This window comes from Nothoprocta perdicaria, unplaced genomic scaffold, assembly GCF_003342845.1.
Source record: "Nothoprocta perdicaria isolate Ctin4 unplaced genomic scaffold, notPer1 scaffold_409, whole genome shotgun sequence".
Lineage (NCBI taxonomy): Eukaryota > Metazoa > Chordata > Aves > Tinamiformes > Tinamidae > Nothoprocta > Nothoprocta perdicaria.
Window position 1 is genome coordinate 103,757 of NW_020455654.1, and position 19,872 is coordinate 123,628.

The 19,872-nt window shown below is 39.0% G+C and overlaps 1 protein-coding gene across 1 annotated transcript in view; it reads right to left on the reverse strand.

Annotated features, from left to right (window-relative positions):
- Positions 1-11,486: 11,486 nt before the first annotated feature.
- NT5DC1 (5'-nucleotidase domain containing 1) overlaps positions 11,487-19,872 on the reverse strand; it is a 130,015-nt gene continuing 121,629 nt past the window's right edge. Inside the window, exon 12 of the mRNA XM_026045656.1 lies at positions 11,487-13,782. Within this exon, the coding sequence (XP_025901441.1) occupies positions 13,664-13,782 (119 nt within the window). The 3' untranslated portion in view covers positions 11,487-13,663. The remainder of the gene's footprint in view (positions 13,783-19,872) is intronic.

Below are 19,872 nucleotides of genomic sequence, written 5' to 3' on the forward strand. Positions count from 1 at the left end.
AACTTCCCCATGCGAAACCCAAAACCGGTATCCTTCAAGCCAGGTCATGCTGACATATTTTGCAGCCATTCAACTGAGGATACTTAGGTAAGTAACATAAAAGAGGGTAAAGCATGAAGTGTTTTGCAGTGGTCTTTAATATCTTCATCCACATAATCAGGGAAAAGTATGATTTCAAGAATTACCCGTGCACATCGGCACCTGTAAGCTGAACAAGCTTTCAGACTACTGTCTTGGGAACTCAATAAAAGTATTTCCATGTGACAGGATGCTGTTCAATTACCTGAACATTTAGATTTTCCAAAGTTTGTTCCTCATTTTACTAATCTCTTCAGTGATGTTACTGAATCTGCAGCTGGGCTGTGTAAGAGTGCTCAGTTCTCCCTAATTAACAGCGGCTCTTAAAATGTAAAAGCTGTTTTCTGAGGATGGTTTTAAACAGGCTCTTCTTGGCTTGTAGCATGACTTCCTGCTGTTCTAACAAGTTTAATAAACCTTTAGAAACTATGCAAATTCATATATTCCCCTTCACCCTCTCACTTCTGCTTTATTTTGCAGCACTGTCTATTGACAGCCTTAGAAATATGAATAAGAAGCCACATGCATTTGCTGCATACTCAAGGAGTAATGCCAGAACCTGTAAAGAAGCCTTGTTTTTTGCCAGTAATGACATGCCTAAAAGCACCGAGTGCTTCAGCTTCAATCATGCAAACACTAGATTAATCATTGGAAGAAATGGTTCTAAACACTTATGTAAATGGTATTATGTTGCACAGCATTGATACTGCAGTTGCAGAATAGTAGTGTTTGACACAAGCTACGCTTGAGAAGAGCTATAGGCAGCTGGTTCACCTCCAATTGGACCAGATGTGGCTAAAAGTGTATTTCTACTGGGGCATCCAGTAGGTGTTAGCATATCTGAAGATATGAGGAAGAAAGTGTCTAAGCAATGCATCAGACCTGTCTGCATTAGTTATTTAAATATTTTAGCTATCTGACTCTAAATGAAATGGAATTAGATCTTGCAGTTCTGAACAGCATAAAATGACTTCTAGATCTGGACCTGGTAGCATCTGCATTTAGGAGAAGCTGTGCTATGCTGCACAGCCACGATGACTGAAGCTCGCTGGGCTCCCTCAAAGTCTGTACACTTGCATCTCCTGCCCAGGGAGGAGCAGCTGGTGTGTGCTTGGATCTCCACTGATATGGAATTAGGCCGTGATGGAGATGGAAACTGGAGAGAGCTCAGAAACCTGTCTGCCTAAGTTTTTGTTGACACTGCTGACTTCAACCTCCCTCTTAAAGCTARTAGTTACAGATTCCAACATCCGTATACAGGATTCTTGAGTTTTCCATCTGCATGGAAAAGTTATACATAAAATACATTCCACTCTAAAGAGGGGGTAAGGCAACTAAGGTCTCACTGGGCTCTTAYATCCTTTTTATGTCACCTCACTTAAGATGCAAATTTCTTGGAAAGCAAAGAGAAATTATAATGATCACAGGTCTAGCAAGCATCACTTACAGGGAAAGAAGAAAAAAAAATAGCTTAAAGATGAGAAGACTGAAGGAAGATGTAATAGCCTTCATGAAGAGTGCTGAAAAGAAGAAAATAATTTCCACATYATAGAATCTTTAAGGTTGGAAGGGACCTTTATAGAGATCATCTAGTCCAACCCCCACTGCTCATGTAAGGTCACCCAGAATAATATATCAGTTGCAGGAAGGAGACTTGCCTAAGAGAGATAGGGAGGGGAAAAAGTAGCTAATAGAATAAGTAAAGCTTGAACTACAAGGACTGAATGGCATCTGTATTCCTGAAGGCCTTTTAAAAACAAAACAAAACAGAAAGACAAATATTTGACAGGAAGAGTTCAGGTCTAGAAAGATTGATCTTGCCTTGGGGTATGGGGTGTGGACTAGAYGACCTGTCAAGGTCATTTCCAGTCCTGTTGCTATAATTATGTTCAAAATATTGCTTTCATGGACAATAGGCAAGATCGTGGCTCCTCTCTGATCTTCTTATGACTTTTTTCTCTTTGGAAATGGGAATAATCTCCCTTGCTAGGCTTGAGTTTATATATGTGATATGTTAGCTGTGCTAGTGAATTTGTTCCTATCTGCAGCTCTTGACATCTGGAGCAGACATTTTGGATGGGATCCATCATAAATTTTTCCTTAAACATGGAACACACCGCATACTTTTTCTTATRTATTGCAGATATCTGTATCTAGTCACATTAGACTCTCCTTCTGATCAGCAGAGGAAAACAAGCACTTTTAGGACACAGCTTATTTGATGTCTGTGTCAGACATCTCCCTTAGGATGTGACAAATCATGCCTCCAAGCTACATATTCTTTCCACTCACCATAAAGCTGGTTTAAATGACTGACTCAGCTACTCATCGTATGCTTTCCACTCCCTTCGTGTTTCTTTGTCTTTGCAATCTTTCCTTCTCTCTGAGCTCCCATGCATCCTAATCTCCTGCTGCTCCTAAAAAGCATAGATTTTATTTTTTCACTTTTTTTTTTCTACTGAAAATGTGTTACTGAGTTCAATAATTTTTGTAGCATCATTTCTACAAATTACATCATGCAGCATTTGAGTATACAGCAAACTGACCTTTCAGGTGGCATTACTCCAGGATGAATTGCAGTGAGGGGCTAAATTTACTTTTTGGAGCTAAAGAACATTGACTTGGCTAGTTGTGCAGAGTGTGTTTCATGGAAAATGTTTCAAAACCACTCTGGTCAGAGCCTATTCTACCCATATGCCTCATGCTTTGCATTTATTTTCGCTCAGCCTTTATGACAAGCAACATGGACTGGAACATGAAATGCCTGGCATCTCTGTGACTGAGACAAATGTAAAGAGGAGGAGGGATGTCCTTTTCCAGCAATGATTTTTTTTTTCTTTTTTTTTAAGTCACACACATAGAATTAACTGCTTTAGACATAGAAATCTACAGAGTAAGTCTTTTAAATTGTCAGCCTCATCAGGAGCTTTGTGGGTAACCAACTTGCAGCTACTAGATCTTGATGACATTTCTCTCTTCTTCACCCCCTCATATTCAAATAATGTTTGAGAAGGGAAAACTTCCAGGATGGCTTTGAGGATGTCTGAATTTATGCTCAAAGACAAGAGGGGAAGGTATTGGTTGCAAAAGGAAAATTTCATTTATTTTACTACTGTTTTGACTGGTTAACTAAGGAGGATATGAAGAGGGAGCAAGCCCCATTGCTGTGCTCCAGAGGTGAGAAAGAAAGAGTGGGGCAGCATGACAACACGGGCTTATGCTTTCCAAAAGTGACAAGAAATGTCTGCAGACACTTTGCATGCATTTCTAAAGCTTCTGACTCTCAATCAGTTGTTTTGTGAAAATGTGGGGACTTTTCCTTTTTCTGTCTTTATGATTGAGGATATTTGCCTAAAGAAGGAAGCAGTCTGTTTCGTACACACAAAACATTTCTGCCTTCCTGGCTGCCCAGCCTATGCAACAGCATTTTTTTTTTTCTCCTGTTATTTTTCTCCGCATTTTTGTTAGGTACCTCCCTACCTCTGAAGTCCTATTCTCTGTGTAATTTACTCAGTTTCTCTTTTCTGTGTAAGAGGTATTTCTACTTTCATCATAACGCTCCAAAATTTAAAATGAATAGAAAGGTCTCCAGCTTCTTTCACTAATTCCCCAAACTTTCCTCTTTAGTTTTGTAACCCTTTGCCCCATCATGTTCAGCTGCAATGATCTGTGATTATGTCTTAGCATTGTGGGCTGAAATCTTTAAGATGAGAGCGTTAGGTCAGTCTCTTCTTGTTCTACAATTGCAGGTCCGTACACATTTGTGTAATGCTCACACTGCCCTGCTTGATCTGGGCTGCTCTCCCTGGACTGTGTTAAGGCACATGAAGGCAACTCCAGTTTTTAAAACTTGTCTTAATTCCAGGCTCATCAGGGGGAATTTGGGCCTTCTGCTCTTTTCCAGGGAGGGTGTGGAACAGACAGCGTCCTAACTTGTTGTTACTACTGTGTCCTCTAAGTTTACGAGCGTCTGGTATGATTCACAGCATTTACTACTCAGGGATTTTGGGCCCTGGCTCGCTTTGCAGGCAACAGGCAGAAATAGTCACAACTCCAATATTAGGTACCTTCAGGGAGCAGCCTGAATTTAGCCCTGAGTATGAAAACTGGGGATTTTTTTGTGGTGCAAAACAGCTTCCGTCACAAAGTAAAAAACTTGCTTGCTGTTTCCCATGGGTCCATCACATGCCAGGTACATCCATGGGGCTGGAAGAAGGTGTAAAAGATGTTCCTCCATTCCTCTGACTTCTGCTACGCATGTGTGTCCTGGAAATGCTGCTTTTTCCCCTGCAGATGTAGCCTTTAAATCTTCTACATTGTGGCAGCCAAAGTAGCAGTGGGGTAGCTGGAAGAGGAAAACACTAGATGTTTCCTAAACAGCTCTTCTTTGTATGTAAATGGAACATCTTTCTCTGCTTTACATTTCCTTTCTTTCCCTGTTCCTTGCACTCACCATGTGTTTTGTCTGGATTAGCCTGAGGCTAGCAGACAGATGAGAAAATAGTTCTGCAGATTTCTGAGTGAATGGGAAACTGCAGCACCAGTAACTTCAGCAAGGGGAAGTAAAACACTGGTGAGAGAAGATGGACTCATGGCAGTGGATATCTCAGGAGGAAAGCAATCAGATAGCAAGCATACAGGTGCTCACTGACCTAGACCTGACAAAAATTACATAAAATTACATACATCATCTGGTCTGTACTATTAACAGCAGAATCAACTATGACAGCAGTGGAGACAGTATTTTTTTTTTTTCCCATTGCTGTATGACAGTATTTAGATTTATCTGTCAGTTGCTGCATCATGTAACTATCCTGCTCCTTCCTTAGGATCTCCTTTTCTCTTCCATATGGCCTCTAGCATATGACAACAGGTTAGAAGGGATGAATAACATGTGGATTTTCATTCAGCTGAATTTGTTGTTACTTTGTTCTCAAATAAGTGACCTTTCTCAACACGTCAACATTTTTTTCCTCCAATATTTCTGTGGTTTTATAAACTGAGCAGGATCCCCTGGGGAGTACAAGCCATTAATAATGATAGAAACCTAAAGACAGATTTAGTGAGGGTTCCCTTAGAGCTGCTATGCTCTCTCTTTTGAATGCCAGAAATGTTGCAATAATGTTTTCCATTTGCAACATACTGTTTCCAATGAATGGAATTTTTAAGACTGGAGTCCACCTTTTTATGAGATCACTTGATGTGCAGGGAGACAACTAAGCAAGTGCTGACGTTCACGGCAATGTTTAGAAAATGCTTTCTGAGCCTCCCACTTCTCAGATTCTTCTGCTTCATACTGTAATAAATTTCTCTTCATTTTCGTTATGTTAGAGATGAATGAAAACAAAACAAAACAAGTATGTTAGATTTTGCTTTTGAACTTTTTTCCCCCTTGATTCTTCATCTCTTCATAATTGTTCAGCTATGATTTGTTGTATCCCTGTTACTGTCAAGACTCAAAGGCGGGATATTAGACCAAACCCAAGCAGAAGCATGAGAGACTTATTTCCCTTCAAAGCTGATAAAATACTACTTACATATGCAGCAGTACAGGACAGCAGAGTGCTCARTTCTGCATATTTGACTGTGAAGCAATGGTGCCCACGAGCTTTGTGCTTTTGCTGTAGTCATATCACAGAATCACAGGATGGTTAAGGCTGAAAGGGACCTCTAGAGATCATCTAGTCCAACCTTGCTGCTCCAGCAGGGACACCCAGAGCAYGGGGCACAGGGTGGCATCCAGCCGGGTTTTGAAGACCTCCAGAGAAGGAGACTCCACAGCCTCCCTGGGCAGCCTGTGCCAGGGCTCYGKCACCCTCACAGKGAAGAAGTTCTTCCTCACCTGGAGATGAAACTTCCTGTGTTTCAACTTATACCCATTTCCCCTTTTCCTWTCGCTGGCCACCAATGAGAAGAGCTTGGCCCCTTCTTCTCTACATTCTCCCTTAATCATATCCCCTCTCAGCCTTCTCTTCTCCAGAGAAAACAGGCCCAACTCAGTCTCTCCTCATACGAGAGATGTTCCAGTCCCTTAATCATCTTCGTTGCCCTCCGCTGGACCCTCTCTAGAAGTTTCACGTCCCTCTTATACTGGGGWGCCCAGAACTGCACACAGTACTCCAGGTGCAGCCTCATCAGAGCTGAGCAGAGGGGCAGGATCCCCTCCCTTGACCTGCTGGCAACACTCTTCCTGATGCAGCCAGGATCCCATTGGCCTTCTTGGCCACGTGAGCACTGCTGCCTCATGGTTAACTTRGTGTTAATCAGGACTCCCAGGTCCCTCTCCGTGGAGCTGCTCTCCAGCAGGTCGACCCCTAATCTGTCCTGGTGCCTGGGGTTATTCCTCCCCAGGTGCAGGACCCTGCACTTGTCCTTATTGAACCTCATGAGGTTCCTCTCTGCCCAACTCACCAGCCTGTCCAGGTCCCTCTGGATATACACTCCTTAAAGACTGTTCCACCTCTGCTCTTAGTTATTTGTCTTTTACACAAGTTTGCACTAGTTACTGGTTATTGTGCGTATTGTTCTGTGGCTTCTGGTACTGTGCTGTTCCTGTGCTTTCAAGGCCACTGCCATCTTGTACTCTCAGGGTCCCCTGCAACCACCCTGTGGTTGTTCACTCTTACACACATTTACACTCTTCACCCACAGTTTATCATGCACAAYATCTTTTACATACACATATATAGTTACATAGAATCATTATTGTTGGAAAAGACYTTCAAGATCATCGAGTCCMACTGTCAACACCATGTTTGCTAAACTATGTTGCTGAGCGCCTCATCTATATGTTTCTTGAACATTGGCGGGATCGTAATATATTTATATTTATATATATACATATATTCGTGTGTGTACATATACATATAGTTATATATACATACATATATATACGCATATATATACGTATGATTTCTTCTAGCCAGTTATTGCCCTGTTTGCCACTTAAGAGTAATGAGTTTATTCAATTAACCAAAAAAAAAAAAAAAAAAAAAAAAAAAAAAATCTAAGTAAGCAAAAGCTCATCCTTCTATGAAATGCAAGTCATTCCCTTAACAATGCAGCTTTTAGGAGACAGGTTCCCTGACATTAATGTCTGCTTGTTTATGTGTCTATATGTGTGAGCATATATGCTCAGATACATGGGCAGCTTTGAGGAAGAAAGCAGACAGAGGTTCACGGTTCCTATCTGCCTCCAACATTGCGGCAGCTTCTTCAACAGCAGCCCCCAGGACATATCATCGRACTGTTCTGTCAGGATAAGATACAAAATTTCTTATCTCTCAGTTCATAACACCATATTTCTTTTCACAAATTTCAAAATAGGGTMTTCTTCCTCTGGATTAATACAACTCGCAGGCTGTTCAGCATTTATGAACACTCACTTAAATTCTTAGCATGAGCTTGAAAGCCCAGAGAGAGAACAAGCAGCAAAGAAAACTGCAATTCTCARGTATTATTTGGGGAGAGGGCAAGAAGGAACTACTATATACACAGTTTTACTCTGCACCAATGGTGAGTGAAGACTTTGAAAGTATTTTTGTTTCATGTAAATATGTTAGAGTCAGTGTTTTCAGATTTGTGTTAGTACTGTGACAGAATAAGCCATATTGAGCCGCTAATGGACTCATCTTCCCTCGAAATACCACTTACACACATATTGGAGAACATCATCTTTTTCTCCTCTGTACAGTGTGTAAGATGTTCTACCACTGTTTTCACTCCTATTAAAATAAATTATTCAGCTTTTTAGATCCAACTGAGCAGTCCATACAGTGCTCAACATGTACTATCAACCAAAATCACTTTGTGGCTGACTGAGCGTTTGGCCCAGRCCATGGGATCTGCTGTAAATGCTGCGTGCAGAGTGTTAGAGCATTTGTGCCCTGCTGCACCCTCTCATTTAAACCATGCCACACTTCAGAAGTGGTTGTGATGGTTTCCCCCGCTAGGGCTGGTATTTAAAAGTCAGTATAATTGAGAAACAACCACGTCAGAGSTCTGGCAGCTACTTTAGGCCGCGTGGGCAGAAAGTTAGATGCAAGACTTCAGATGTTAGCCCATTTGTGAACCGTGACAACTGGTCAGCTTCAAAACCTCTGTGGTCTTGCAGTGCGTGTCAGAGAGCTGCTGTGGGTACCCACCTCATCCTGAAAAGATTTCCTTAGGCCTTTGCTTGCATTCAAAAAAAATGTCAGTCTTTCTGGCCCCAATGCCTTCCTTAATCCTTTGATTTATACAGGGGAATCCCCAATTTGCCTGTAAAGAGGTTAGTAAGTTTTTAAAACTGAAAATCCCCTGGTCTATCTAACTCTTTGGACTCCATCTCCTTTTGGCTCTAATCCATGGACTGTTTTTAAGTATGTCTATTTATAACGGTTACGGAAAAGCAAGATCTGTATCTCGTACTAAAACCTTTCAGAAGAAAACCTCATTTCTTTTACATTTTTTTTTCTCTGACTCATCAGAGGGGTTTGATGTTTCACTTTCTCAGAATTACAGAGAGCAGAACTGCGGGCCATGGTACTGAGAACGGCACTGAGCCTTTTCCCTGGGTTTTCTAGATCAGTGATGTGCTGCTGAAAGCRATGGCTCTGTGGTGGATCTTAGCAACAGAAGTCCAAGGCTACCCCACGATATCTCTCTCTCTCTGCAAAGATAAGGTCCACGTAGCTTGCTGTTTCCCATCCTAAATCTGAATCTGTGCTTCAAGTGAAGCAGTGTATTTCCCCAACTATGTGTATGGAAAGAGAATTATTTTGTTTTAGAGGCCAAGCATTTAAATATACTAAGTGAAAATAGCTATTTTAATTACCAGAAAACTTGTTCCTTCTATAACACAGAGAAGAAGCAGACTTTCCCATGTCAYGCTCCTTTGCCAAGAAATTTCAAAGATATCTTACATAAAAGTACCTTGGTAAAGCAGTATCTTTGTTTCAGATGCCTAGCTGTCATGTTGTACTGCATGAGCTCTTTACTTCCTTGCACTTCTGTAACTTCTGTATTTCTAAGCCGTAATTCCTGTGAGAATTTCTCTAAAGGGCATGCTATAAACACTGAGATTGTGTACAAAAGTGCATCTTACATTTGTTGCATTTTTATCCTCTATGGTGATACTAGAATGTATCATAACCCGGCTGTGGCCAGGCCTGATCCAGACTGTGCTGGAACCACAGACTGGGTGCTAGGTCAGGATTCATATTTATTTCTCTTTACTAAATAGAGGTATCGTATGTTGGATGATGCCTTGCTTCCCATTTCACAAAATAACTAACCTCCAACTTGCCAATGATGTTAGCTACATTATCTCAATTCCTAAAATACCAGTGAAAAAGGTTGTTAAAGAGCTTGCAAGCTGTACGACGGCTGACAGAAACACAACACACCAAGGCACGTCGGGCAGTGACCATACTGTTTTCAACCGTTACAGTGAAGTGCTGAGATAGCCTATCACTCCAGGCAACACGGTCAGAGCTGAGGGCTATCTTTGTGATCTCAGAGTGATAATACTTAAAGCATTAAAGGCCACTGCAGGGTAAAGTTTAGGTCAGTGGGTACATATACATTCTCTTAATTCTCCTAATGCATTAGATGGCCAGTCCAGTAACATCAGGGAGGTACCCTTTGGCATCTCACAACACATGCCCATCACTTGCCCATGTAAGAGCTCCCCTTTCTGGGCTGTCATGGCACTACCTTGTTGCGGGTTGGTCCCTACGTAGATTAGGTTGGTTGTTGTTGGACCATGTTGGACAACGGCTTGTTGATACTTGGTTTAAAACAGTTTTTGTATATTTGGCTGCTGGTGCCTGCCTTCACCATGGTTATCTCAGTTTATTAAATTTAGCTATTAAGTTACTGAAGTTCAAATGCTGCCTTTTAGAGTAATTACTTTTTCATTTCATCTGTTACAATACTGTGAAACTTTATGACACCCACCCCAATCCCGGGACAGGGCAGAGCAGCTTCCCATCTCCAGCCTCTACCTGAGCTGCTGTTTTTCCTAGAAATTGCCTTACAAACTCCTCCAGAGCTGCTGGCTTATCTCATATGCTGACTTTCAGGCATCCAGGGTACTCAAAGTAGCTGAAGAGCTTCCAGTAGCCTCAGGAAGGCCTGTGTCTAATGATGCCCTTTATCTACCACCAACAACCTACCCAMATTTGTTTATTTAACTATGCTTTTACTCACTGGGGATTAAGAAGTCTTTAGATTCCAAAAACAAGTCCTACTCAGGAAGCAGTCATGAGTGAGCTCTGCTTACCATGAAAGATGGCTTTCCTGTAGGTATCAGAGGTAGTTGGTTTTGGTTGGATGACACATTTACTTATTTTGAGTGGGTCAAGTTTTGCTTTGTTTGAGGCTATAGCCTCAGCCTCTCCTTGCATTGATCTGTGATTATTTAGCTCTTTTTTTTAWTTTTTTTTTTATTTTTTTGTTCTTCAGAGTAATGGGACATTTCAAGAACATTTTTTCAAGAACATTTTTTTTCAGAAATAAATTCTCTTTATTTTAAAATTCAACAGATACGTTTCATACCAAAATAGAAGCCAAAAGAGACTTGATATTATTTTCTTCTTTTAAACCAGACTACAATTTTCAGGATTATATAAGCAAACACATCTTTTTTTTTTTTTTGTTAATGAATCATTACAACTTTCCACGTTTATATCTCCCTGACAATACCCAAAATAAGTTTTGCAGGCACTTTAGTGATTTTTCCATCAATGATTTCTCATAACAGATTCCAAGAAATCTGGCAGACTCTTACAGTGTCATGTTCAGTTTGGTTAGCTCTGTACAATTCTGTCATGTGCCTCTCTTCTGCCTAGGTGGTCTACACGCCACCTACCACCTCCATTTCCATTTCCATCAGCTCTCCAGTCACTTGAGTGCCAGTTGCCCTCCTGATTGCACCAGGTGCCCTCCAAAAGTCTCTCCATTGCCAGAGTCCGCTTTTGCAGCCACGCACACAACCTTAATCGCTCTTCATCACTGCTGCTGAGCATATATGAACTTTTCAATCATCTGATGGCTGGATTAAAAAATACTCACACAACAACAATTTTTGGAAACATCAGGAAAATTTTGTTTGAGTGTTTGAAACCTTTTCTTTCTACCTGAAATAAAATTTCTATTTTATTTCAGGGGTCTTTAGGCCACTTGTATACATTTTTTTTTCTTTTTAATTTATATTTTATCTAATTAGCTAAAAGTTAAAACTAAAAGTCAAGTGCATCATTTTGAAAATGTATAACTGAAATATTTCATCTTTTTCCCAACTGTATTCCCTTCTCTGCCCTTCAGATTTAGGGGATAGCACTAACCTCACAGGTACCTGTTTTTTGGAAAATACTGCAAGCAATTTTTCTATCACCACAAAATGTGGTGATATATGAAATCATGACTACAGTAGCTTTTATTTTTAGYTTCTTTCCCTATTCTATGTGATCCTTCTGGCAGTAAGTACAAATGTCTAGTTAATCAAGTCCATATATGTATTTCTTCTGGTAAGCTTCATATTTCATATTCAGAGTGTCTTTAGAATCTGTCATTTTCGACCAAAAAAAAAAAAAAAAAAAATCCCCACTGCTGTCTCACTGAGACAGGAAGAACCAAGTAGATCTGTTAGAGGATTTTCACTTAGCTTTTTATTAACTCTCAGATTGCAATTATTCTTCTTTAAAAACAAAGAGAAAGGCCAACATAAAAAATCACATTCAAATTCAAAACAATAGACTTSTGAGGCCACTCTTACTGTTTTGGTCATGAACCTACTTAGTAACTGCAAAAGTTTACTTGTTTCAGCTTACAGTTTCAACTGATGATGCAGCCATGGATCTGAGAATTTAGTCTGGGTCCATTTCTACTTAATACAAAACATATTTGTAATCTTAGGCCAGATTTTCTGGCCAAGGCATTGATGGTAATTTAAGATTTTAAAATAAATACAAATATTTYACTAAATGTTACTTTCATAATTCAACATTTTCAACCGACAGGCTATGAAGAGAACATCACTTCAAATTTTGGAATTTTTTTCCCCATAATTTTCCTCTTTTATCTTTCCATTGGGAAAAACAATTCTTGATGTTAAATATATAGCTCATTGGAAAGTTGCAACATCCACATATTTTAAAAAACAATAGTAGGGAAGTAAGTAGAGAAACAAAGACTAGTAAAGCTCCAACAAGGTGGAATGGTGTGTCCATTCTGATTCTGATTCTGATTCGAAGTATTTTAACTGGAGTAGCTACAAAAATAGAGTGGGTGAAGATACAAGATAATTCAATTCAGATAACTGTGTAGGCCTAAAAAGTAAATTCTTAACATGGATTTTTCTTTAAAATAAGAACTGAGGAAAGAAAGCTTGTGTCTATTGTACCCTTAACTTTGAAGAAAATTTATCCCAAATTCTGCCATCCTAGTGTGCCTATACAGAAAAAAGATACCTAAGTGAATACCTTAAACATTGTTTTGAGTCAATCATCCTGAGTTAGTTACTTAAGGTTCCTTGTGCAAAGTTCTGCAGAACCATGTCTTTAGACTGAATCCATAGAAAACAGGATAGGAATTTCCTTAAATTAGCCAGTAGGAAAAAAAAAAAAAAACCCAGCTTATGTCTTGAATCTTTATTCTCTTCTGGGCTTAGGCTGTACTTAGCAATGATAAATGCATACAGCTGGTGCTATATCCTTCTGACCTTTAGAAGAATTTGCCACGGAGGTAGAAAATGTGGATTTGAATCCACTCAAGCTGTAAAGGATCCTGTATGCAGGTTTCCTTTATTCTGCAAAAGAGCTCTGATGCTTGAGGTATTGAAAATTGCAGGAGAAAAAAAGATATAGAGAACCTCATTGCAATAGATGTTAGGCACATTCTGGAGCAGAAAGCATCTGACAAAGGTTTTGAGGACTCTAATTCTGCATTTAGCTGCTTAAACTCCACTCAAGTCTCTTTTTGGATATGAAGCATCTTTTTGTTACCAAAACGCCCATCTGGGTCACAGTCTTTTAGTAACTCCAAGTAGAGATATCGTACTTCTCTTCTTTGTTTAGATAGGGAGAGAATAAATGCCTTAGAGTCTACAAAACACCCAACAACCAAAATAATATGAGTTATTGCTAACTCTTAATTGGATATGGCTCAGGGTTCAGTTTCTTGTGCTTCCTAGGGCAAGAGCAGCAGCATCACCTTAAATAGGGATMCTTTTGCAATTGTCCATGAGAAAAAAACAAGCTTAAACACAACTTGGGATGAGGTATTATCAGTTTGGGATGAGTAGTACCAGTTTGGGATGAGTAGTATCAGTTTGGGATGAGGTATTATCACTATGTTTCTTTCATGGCATTTGGGCAGTGCAGGGAAAAGCCAGTAACCCAGGCAGTGGTAGTAGAAAGATTTACATGTGCATTGCTCACTTGCTCCAGCTGGGCCAAGGAAACAAGTGAAACATAAGTCTACACAACAGGCTGCTTTTAAACCATCATTCTATTTTATGAAGCATCACACAGCATTTTGACCAATTAACACTTGATAGCAGTTAAGTACGGGTCACAAGGTTACTTAAGGAAAAGCAAACAACCTATTTCATAGGCACTGACTCCTCAGGAGACAGCAGCGCTCTCGGAGGGCTCGGGTAGTAACCAGCAGTTGCAGAGTTACTTGAGGAAAATCGTGTAAATCTGTAATCCAGTGGTAAATCTGAAAAACAARAACATATCACATCTGATCAGCAACACAGCCTGTATCACACAAAAAAAATAAGCCTGTAATGAACAGCAGTTCTTGAACTGGTTGCTCACTAGTATTAGAACTCCATCAGTTTGTGTGGTTACGTTTTTATTTGACATCTTCAGCCATACTAGTGATTAAACTCAGTTTCAGGAGGTCCTTGACTGTGGTAATAAGGCCAGTCATAGAAAATGACCAAACTAATCATTAGAAATTATACAAAAATCTTCATTAAACCTACGTAGTATTTTCCCAGTAGGAGCAGTTTCAAATTCACTCTTTAAATTGTTTCCCTTTTCTTTTATCTCAACAATTTACTCATAAAAGGGCTACTTTTAAAACACAGAAGTCTGTCTTCTTTCTATCCTTTTTTTCTTTTTTTTTTCCTATAGCTATTGTGGATTAGATTCCCCAAATCTAATTCCCCCTAAGACACCTGCTCTTATACTTGTTGGCAGTTCAGTGTTAACATCACCACCTCGTATGAGGCATTCTTAGAAATTTGCACTTCTATCTTGGGATACTCATCRCTTTCTCTCTGTAAAGAACAGTGAATATATTAAAACAATTCTGAACACTCCAAGCTTTGTTTTCTGTAGCCTTTGTAAAAAAGTAAGCAGTGATATAGCCCCATTATGGTTAGAAAATTGATACTTCCCTTACTTCTTTCTTATTCAAAGTTCAATAAACCAAACTGAAAATAAATTTGTTTGTTTGTTCAAAAAACAAATACCCTTCCGATAAATGACAAACCAAACAGGATGATAGCTCCTTCTTAATCTGTTTGTTTAAAAAACAAAACAAAAGACAAAAACTTCTACTCAGCACATCTGAGTAGYAAGTTACCAGAATGACAACTTTTTTCTTTCTAATTTGTAAGTTAATAATTAATGGAGTAAATTCCAGTTGATGATATCCTATCACTATAGACTATTAACTTTTTTTGCATTAAGCTGCCTTTGTGAATCCCTAAATCACATTTTCAGCAGTTGTGGCACAAACAACAGAAGTTCAGATCCCTCTCACAAGCAATTCAAGCACTAGGATAACAACCAGACCTGCTGTTTTGAGACCATATAAAACTAACAAAAGAAACAAATTAATCATATTAGATCCTGTCAAAAAAAAAAAAAAAAAAAAAAAAAACAGATACAGGCTGTAATGAAGCAGGAATGGGAGGAGACAGGATTACAAGTGAATTACGCATTGAATGCTTTATTAAGTGGGTTACTTCAAGTTGTGGAACAAGTACATTTTCTCTTTTAGTCTGAGTCAACAAAATCTCTAGAGTCTTTTCTGAGCACAGCAAAAGAACAGACAGACGTTTTTCTAGCTTACTGAGGGCCCAATGAAAATGTTGCCTGCTGAGTCTATTTATGACAGCTCTGTTTAAAATGAAGGTTTTCAAAATAAATCAGAACAACTAAGTAGGCATGTCAGAGAACCATTATAAACTATATAAAAAATGTTAGACAAATACTCTTATATTAAAAAAAGCACTTTTCATTCTAGCATTTTAGAGTCTCCAAAGTGCAGTTGAAACAGAGATGTTGAAATGGGGCAGACTTGCTATGGAGTTGCTTATGTCAAAAACAGGACCTAAATGGCAATTTTGCTGGTATTTCATGGTAAAGTAGTTTTAAACAATCAGATGAAACCCATTCTGTTTACAATACYGCTCCAACAAGGATTTTTTTTTAACATACTCAGAAACTCGTCTGCCTATTGGTTCCGAGCAAGATGACTTTGAAGATTACATGGAAGAAAAGGTATCTATAGTGTTGAAAATGTTATGCCAGACATCATGGAAAGTTCCACAAGACCTGAAGCAGACATTACCCACTAAGTAGAGTTAATTATTACAAATAATAATATTACATTTTTACAATTACAATTATATTACCAATGTAGGAAAATATCCCYGCATTTTTAAGTATTTCTTTAAAAATTATTTTATTTGCAGCATCTGTTGCATATGATTTGTCTAGAATATGCAATCCTTACACTATACTTCATTTAACTGATATATTTATGAAAAAACTCTGGACTGATGCAGAAAGACATACTTGGAATATTTGTGGCTATAAAATAGTGAAGAAGAAGAAGGGTAGGTAGCGAGGGAAAGAGAAATGAGGATTTTGATTAAGTGCCCAATTTATGAAAATATAGAAATCCAGAGAATGTTATAGAACAAGTCCATCCTAAGTTCAGTTGGATTAAGTTCTTTGAAAGCTTTGCAACTTCATATAAATTGCTGTTGCCCTGCATCACAAAAGTATCATGCAAATTGTACACCAAAGCCCAATCTAGCTTCTTTTGATATACATGGTAATGATATCACTACTTCAAACAATACTGGCTCATCATCAAAGAAACATGATGGATGTGCCTCCTGGACACAGCAGCAATTCATTTTATATCTCTTAATATCTCTTATCATCACTTATAACATAGAGAAGAAAAAAGCAGATCAGTTTTGCCCAACTGAAATGGCTGCACACTCAACCTGTTGCAGAAGAAAATCCCATTTATGACAGCAAAGCAAGCCTGAGCCTAGGAAAACGAAAAAAAAGAATGAAGTTGAATATTTCCAAGTTGATTGTTTTCCTAGTGTTTTTGCCAGTAAATTTCTTCAGGCTCTGCTACTGTGTGTACACACAACTGCAGCTGCCTTGGTAGACCCTTGCATTTTGGCACCCATTTCTCATCAAAATTTGATGGACAGTCCCATATTAGACAGGGAGGAGTTATCCTTACAGAGCTATAATCTGATAGCAAGGATCAAATTAGGCCTAGTCCACATTGATAATTAACTCAGTACAAAACTCATCAAGTATTGCTACTCTACTGAAAAAAAAAAACAAAATAAAACTTGAATATGGAAGAATTAACTCGCTAGCTTTTCCCAAAGACCTTGAGGACAAAATCCTGGAAATTTTCTGTCATATCTAGGTGATTCCGCCAAGACCTGTTTGATTCCTAAGACAAAYAGGATGTCACAAGTTGACATTTCTTAGTGGCACTTTAGATTTATTGGCAGACAGGGTCTAGCTGCAAAAGATGAGAGCAGGCTAGAAGGAAAGCAGAAAAAAAGACACTGTCACTGATAACAGAGGGGAAACCTCTAGCCTGATGTGTCCCTTGCTATGTCTTAACATGGTTATGCTGCCCCATCAGTGACTACATGGAGAGATTTTCACCACTTCTAACTCATACATAGGCAGCTCTATGTATCAAGCAGAAATGAGCTAGGSTCCCAAAAGTCAGAAATGCAGGGCTTAAAGGACTAGGTTACTTTTTAGATATAGCAAAATTTTAGTCATTAGATGTTTTTTCTGAATTTGTATTCCACTTTCTTTGCTCCCATACCAAAGGCTGATTGCAAGTGACTGATGAAAAAGCTTCCTTTGCAATAGCCCTTCAGATGGAGTTACCTGCATTTCCCAATGGYTTGGGCAGCATTCCAGGATTACATACATAGACTGACCACAGCACTTAGGGAGGGATTCTTGCACTGACCTACGTCTCTTGTGGGACTTATTAATAACACAGAAGCATTAATATTATTATATCAGTTAATAAAACAGAATATGGTATTAATGAAACAGAAGCAAAGTATTAATGAAACTGAAGCAAGGTATTAATAAAACAGAAGCAATGATGTTCCATCAGGAGCCACTGTGAGGCTAATTCCAGTTACTAATCTGCTGTTACTCCTGCTCCTTATTGTGCTTTGATGCTTGTACATACATACATACATACATGTATTTACGTGATGCTGATGGTTTCCCTAGTACTTAACTGGGAGCGTCTCCGTGTTTGTCTGCTACTCATTTATTGTAAGGAAGCTAAATAAAAGCCACAAGCTTTTTTATCAGGAGAAAAATTAGAATTCCAGCCACAAACAGAGGAAGAGGAAACGTAATATTCTAGATGAGTGATCAGGAAAATATWTGAGTTACTGAATGGAAGACAATTATAATCTAATCCAGACATAGTCCTGCTTGATAAACCCTGTACTCTAGCCTAATCCTTTTTTGGAGATTTCCTTGAAAAAACCAATGCTTTAAKAACAAACTGTGCATTAAGAAAATATAATCTTAACTAAGCTCTTTAGCTGGAAGATTCTTTTTTTTTTTTTAATTAAAAGTGCAGTGCAAGACAAAATACAAGACTTCTGGAATACACAGAAAAAAAGTCAYGAATCATTTTGCAATATTGACCAACAAAACAAAGCCAAAATTTTTTCATCATGACACAACAGCAGCATCCCCTTGACGACTGAGAAGTACTACAAAAAGCAGAATTTCCCTCCCTTTTCTGAGGTCATCACCAGCCTGTCAGCTGGGCTGGAGCCAAGATGCAAAACCTTCGTAGTAAAGTGGAGGATTGTATTCTTAGCAAAGTCAAATATATTCTCCTGATTATACCAAAGAAATAGCAGACAGAAAATTGAAAATCTCTTCAGTGAATAGTCAGTTTTTAACTTTAAAAGTGGTTAAATTGCTTAATTGTGACAAATCTCAAAAAACATACACAGAGCTCTATCATACAGCTCACTATCYTTGTAGTATAACTATTGTCAGATTGTCAGCTGCCATTAATCCCCTTGCATCTGGAGGAATTCCATTGATTATACTAGCCTAGCAGCTTTGCCATAAATCTTTGCTTATATTTCATAATTGCTGTGGAACAACAACAATTGTTGTGGAAAATAATAATTTCTTAATTACCGTTTAAAGATAACTTCTTAACAGTGCAGTAGCACTGCTGCTGAAGAGCTCACTAGTTTGGCCCTGCTGCCACAAATCAACTCTGAAACTTACCAATCTAAAGGTAAACTTATACTTCAGAAAAACAATAACCCAGGTTTTAGTTTGCCTTTAGATTGGTAAGTTCCAGAGTTGACGGTGGCAGCAGGGCCAAACTAGTGAGCTATGTTTTTATCTGCTGTTCTATTAGTATTGCATAACAACCAAAACAGTGCTTGGAGCAAAAGCTCAGAATGCGAGGGAGCATTCTTGTGGCAAAAAGAAAAGAAAAAAGAAAACAAGGTCACTACGAGGCTGATCTGATATTGGTTATTTATAGCAAAAATTCTAAGGCTGATTTTTCCTAAACAGGAGATCAGATGTTTGCTGTATCAAAATAAAGCTCTGAAACACTGAAGACAGCAAGAGCAAAGCATTCCTTCATCTGCTGTGTGAAAGTCATTGCTGCTGCCTGTACACTGCGAGAGGAAAATTGAACAGAGGTAAGGGAATCATGGAGCAAGGAGAGCCATGCTGCACTGAACAAAGCCCACAAAATTTCCTGCTTCAGAGGTGGTTGTCACTTGGAAAATGCTGCATTTGCCAGTGCAGTTTGTTCCTGGGCATTCAAGCACAGAGAATAAAACTAGTCCCAGTGGAAGTGCAGATTTGCTGCTTTAATTGCTTTAATTTAATCAGTCACTCTCTGTTGTATCCGATATRGGAAATGGGGAAAATTGAGAGAACCTGAGCAGCAACCTTCTGGGAGGCATGCAGCAAAGGATTTGCTGTCAGGGTTTTAGAGGACAAGCACCCAGGGAATGGAATGATCATCTTGCCTTGAGAGGTGACACTAGTTACAACATGCACTATCACAGCAATTATCTAAAAATTCACATCATTTAGGGTCTGTTCGACAGCTAAGGGAGGCCTCTGACTGTACACAACTGCTGTGCACATGGAACACACTAAACCAGTATCTGAGCCCAATAAAGTCTCCGTGAAGAAAAGTAGCCTTAGAAATTCCTTTGCTGCTTTTATTTATTTATTTTTTTTTTTTGAGAAAACTTGCTATATATATGGAAAGGAAATAATGCTCTCTCATTCTTGATTTATTTTAAATAAATCTGTGCTGACATCCAGAGGGACCTGGACTGACTGGACAACTAGGTGGTGAGAAACCTCAYRAAGTTCAACAAGGGCAAGTGCAGGGTCCTGCACCTTGAGAGGAATAACCCCARACACCAGTACAGGCTGGGAACTGACCTTCTGGAGAGCAGCTCCACAGAGAGGGACCTGGGTGTCATGG